Below are 3,156 nucleotides of genomic sequence, written 5' to 3'. Positions count from 1 at the left end.
TTGACAGAAAAATTTTCATTTAATGGTTATCATTAGTTTATAAATTTATTTTCCTAAGCATATGCTTTATTTACAACAACTAAAAAGCAAAAAATAAATTTGAATTAGTCATATAGCAGCTAAATATATTAAAGTAGGAAAAAACAATGGTCTTCAGACAGGCATGCTGTTCAAGTACCATTGAAGCCTGTCCACCGCTTCAGGTGAAGACTCCTTCAGCATTTGGTAGACTGACTTTCCATCCCCGTTGGCGATGTACGGATCTGCTCCATTGAGTAGCAGTACTCTTTGAGGTTCTTCTAACTTCTGCGACACTGCTAGGTGTAGCGGGGTGTTACCGTCGGCATCCCTCGCGTTTATGTTAGCTCCGCACCTCAGCAGCATTTGTATCGTGCCGGCATTGTTGTTCTTGGTGGACACCGCATAGTGCAGGATGGTGTATTGTTTATGGTTCGCATCCTTGGCGTGGACATCGACTCCATCCTTACAAGTATCTGCTATACTCAAGTAGTATCCATTTTCTACAAGCCTTAGTAGGTTTTGTTCGCTGTCCGAAAACGGTCTGACATCGCTGATCCATTTCATCCTTTCAGGTTTAAAGGTGGCCTGGAAACCTTTGTTCTTGCCTGATGTTACCAAATCTTGTGGTGATTTACCGTCTTTGTTCTTCACATTCGGATTAGCGCCTAACATCAGGAGGATATCAGCAGACCAAGGGAAATCTTTAATGACGGCGATATGTAATGGAGTATTTCCGTCAAGATCTTTTACATTGAGGTTAGCTGAACATCTTGCGAGGGCGAGCAAAGCCACTTTTCCGTTAGCGGCCGCGGCTGAATGTAGTGGAGTGTAGCCATTATTATCGATGTCCGCTATGTTCGGATTGACGCCTTCAGCACATAAATCCGCAATTCTTGTGTCCAGGGATTTTTTGGCAGCTTCATGCATTCTCACATCTTTTTCGGTGAGTTTTCTCAACTCAGGTCTCCTAATTAATAATTTCAGATATAATTATTTTACAGTTAAATATTAAAAAAAATAACAAAAAAAAATTATAGAATATAAAAACTTAGAGTATTAAAATTTGTGGGCGACTTCCAAAAATGACATTTGAGTGGGAGGCCGTGGGAAGAGAGGGAGGGGAAGGAGGAAAAAGCCTCGTGTGATGTGGCTGAAAATAGGAAGCGATAGGGAGGGAGAAGGTAGACTGAAGAAGGAATGTTGCTAGAGGAAATTTCAATACACGAAGAAAGTTTCCTCATGAAAAAAAGAAATAATACTAAACCAGTCAACTGAAATTTTGACTGCAGGTTCTAAACTAAGAATTTTATTCATCTCCCTCCTAAATATGAAACAATGTGCAACCTTTTAATTGAGTATAATTTCTCTCTTTATCTTTATCCTAATACATAGCATGACGCACCTTCCACTGTCAAAGCTACAGTATATAATGATTTCATATATTTATATTGCAAAAAATCGGGAAAGAAACATCACAAAGGTGACCGCTCTATAAGGGATTAAATACTTACTATGTTAGACATGATAAACATTTTGAATTTAAAAAATATCTAACTCATCTCTCCTTCAGTCAGCCTACACTTTCAGGTACGGATGGGATATAGATATCTGTCGGGGTTAGTCTAGTCTTAGGCGGTTCTCCAGCCTGATATCCACTTTACAGAAGGCCCTCGACAAGGCGTATTCAGTTAGTAAGTTCGGAACGGCCGTGTCAGAGGATGAGCCCTGGACACTGACGCAGACAGAGGTATAGATAAGAGAGTCTGAGGCAGAGTAACAGTTCTAGTTGCCTAGTGAAGCGGACGGACCAGAACTGTCAAGGTAGGGGCCAGCTTAATAGTTGCCGAGATGAAGCGGACGGGATCAACTACACTGGTGCCGAGATGAAGCAGACGGACCAGTGTAGCCGCTAAGGATCAGGTTACAATCTTAATTGCCGAGATGAAGCGGACGGACTAAGATTGCTGAAGAAAAGGAGAGGAGATAGGCCATCATCTTGGATAAGTGTATAGAATAACAACTCTTGTGAGAATCGATTGGCAATGAATTTCTCTATCTCAAATAGAGTGTATGTGCTGTCTGTGTTCAGTTAGTTTTGTTGTATTACTGCTAAGAGATAAATATCAGTGCTGTATGGATTCAGTTTTTTTTGTTGTATTACGGCAAAGAGGTAAATATCAGTGCTGTATGTGTTCAGTTTGTTTTGTTGTATTACGGCTAAGAGATAAATATCAGTGCTGTCTGTGTTCAGTTAGTTTTGTTGTATTACTGCTAAGAGATAAATATCAGTGCTGTATGGGTTCAGTTAGTTTTGTTTTATTACTGCTAAGTGATAAATATCAGTGCTGCATGTGTTCAGTTCAGAACTCTCATCCCTCCTCACGCCCTCCTTCCTCTCAGACATATTTATCTCTTAGCAGTAATACAACAAAACTAACTGAACACAGACAGCACTGATATTTATCTCTTAGCAGTAATACAACAAAGCTAACTGAACACAGACAGCACTAATATTTCTCCCTCTCTCTATAGCTAGCATACCCGTGTGTTTATACGAACTCAATACTGGCTGATTAGCATCTCTGAGACAGCCTATTGCAATTTTTCTGAGGCTTCGGACCTATGCTGGTTCTAATGCAAGAGCCCGAGAGGAGAAAATAGTCAGTTATTTCACCCCAATTTTTGATTACTTTAATGAAAACTACTTGTCAAAGTTGATAAGTCTGCCAAGTGTAGTTAGGGGGAAATAATAAAAAATAGTGGCTGTGTCTAATTTTTTCTTCTGAGCTCCATATCTTTGAAATTATCAACAACACCAGGAAACCTAATAGAATATCATTTAAAGTAGAGTAAATTTGTACACTAATGCAGCTGTTTACGTTCTTTAGTTCTCAAGATATGGTTTTTTAAAAAGTAACATTTAATGAAAAATCAGTGGTTAGTGAATTTAGAGTGGGAAATCTTTATCTAAGGAACCATAAGACGCATAGATGTCTATTAATGCTCAAATTAAGGCTAGTTGTTCTTTTGTTTAGTGTCGCCAAACTTCATTGCTCATGAACGCCATTTATATTTTATTTAATTTTGCTTATATTTGTTTAATTTTATTATTATTATTTTTTTATTTATTTAATA

At 38.4% G+C, this 3,156-nt stretch overlaps 1 protein-coding gene across 1 annotated transcript in view; it reads right to left on the bottom strand.

The window, feature by feature from the left end:
* LOC106679608 (serine/threonine-protein phosphatase 6 regulatory ankyrin repeat subunit B) overlaps positions 1 to 3,156 on the bottom strand; it is a gene marked incomplete at its 5' end in the record, with an annotated part of 19,619 nt that continues 16,463 nt past the window's right edge. The window contains 1 exon segment of the mRNA XM_067050774.1: positions 1 to 988. Within this exon segment, the coding sequence (XP_066906875.1) occupies positions 154 to 988 (835 nt within the window). The 3' untranslated portion in view covers positions 1 to 153.

Source organism: Halyomorpha halys, unplaced genomic scaffold, assembly GCF_000696795.3.
Source record: "Halyomorpha halys isolate HHAL.00 unplaced genomic scaffold, Hhal_1.1 Scaffold210.1, whole genome shotgun sequence".
Lineage (NCBI taxonomy): Eukaryota > Metazoa > Arthropoda > Insecta > Hemiptera > Pentatomidae > Halyomorpha > Halyomorpha halys.
This window is presented reverse-complemented; position numbering and strand designations above follow the sequence as displayed.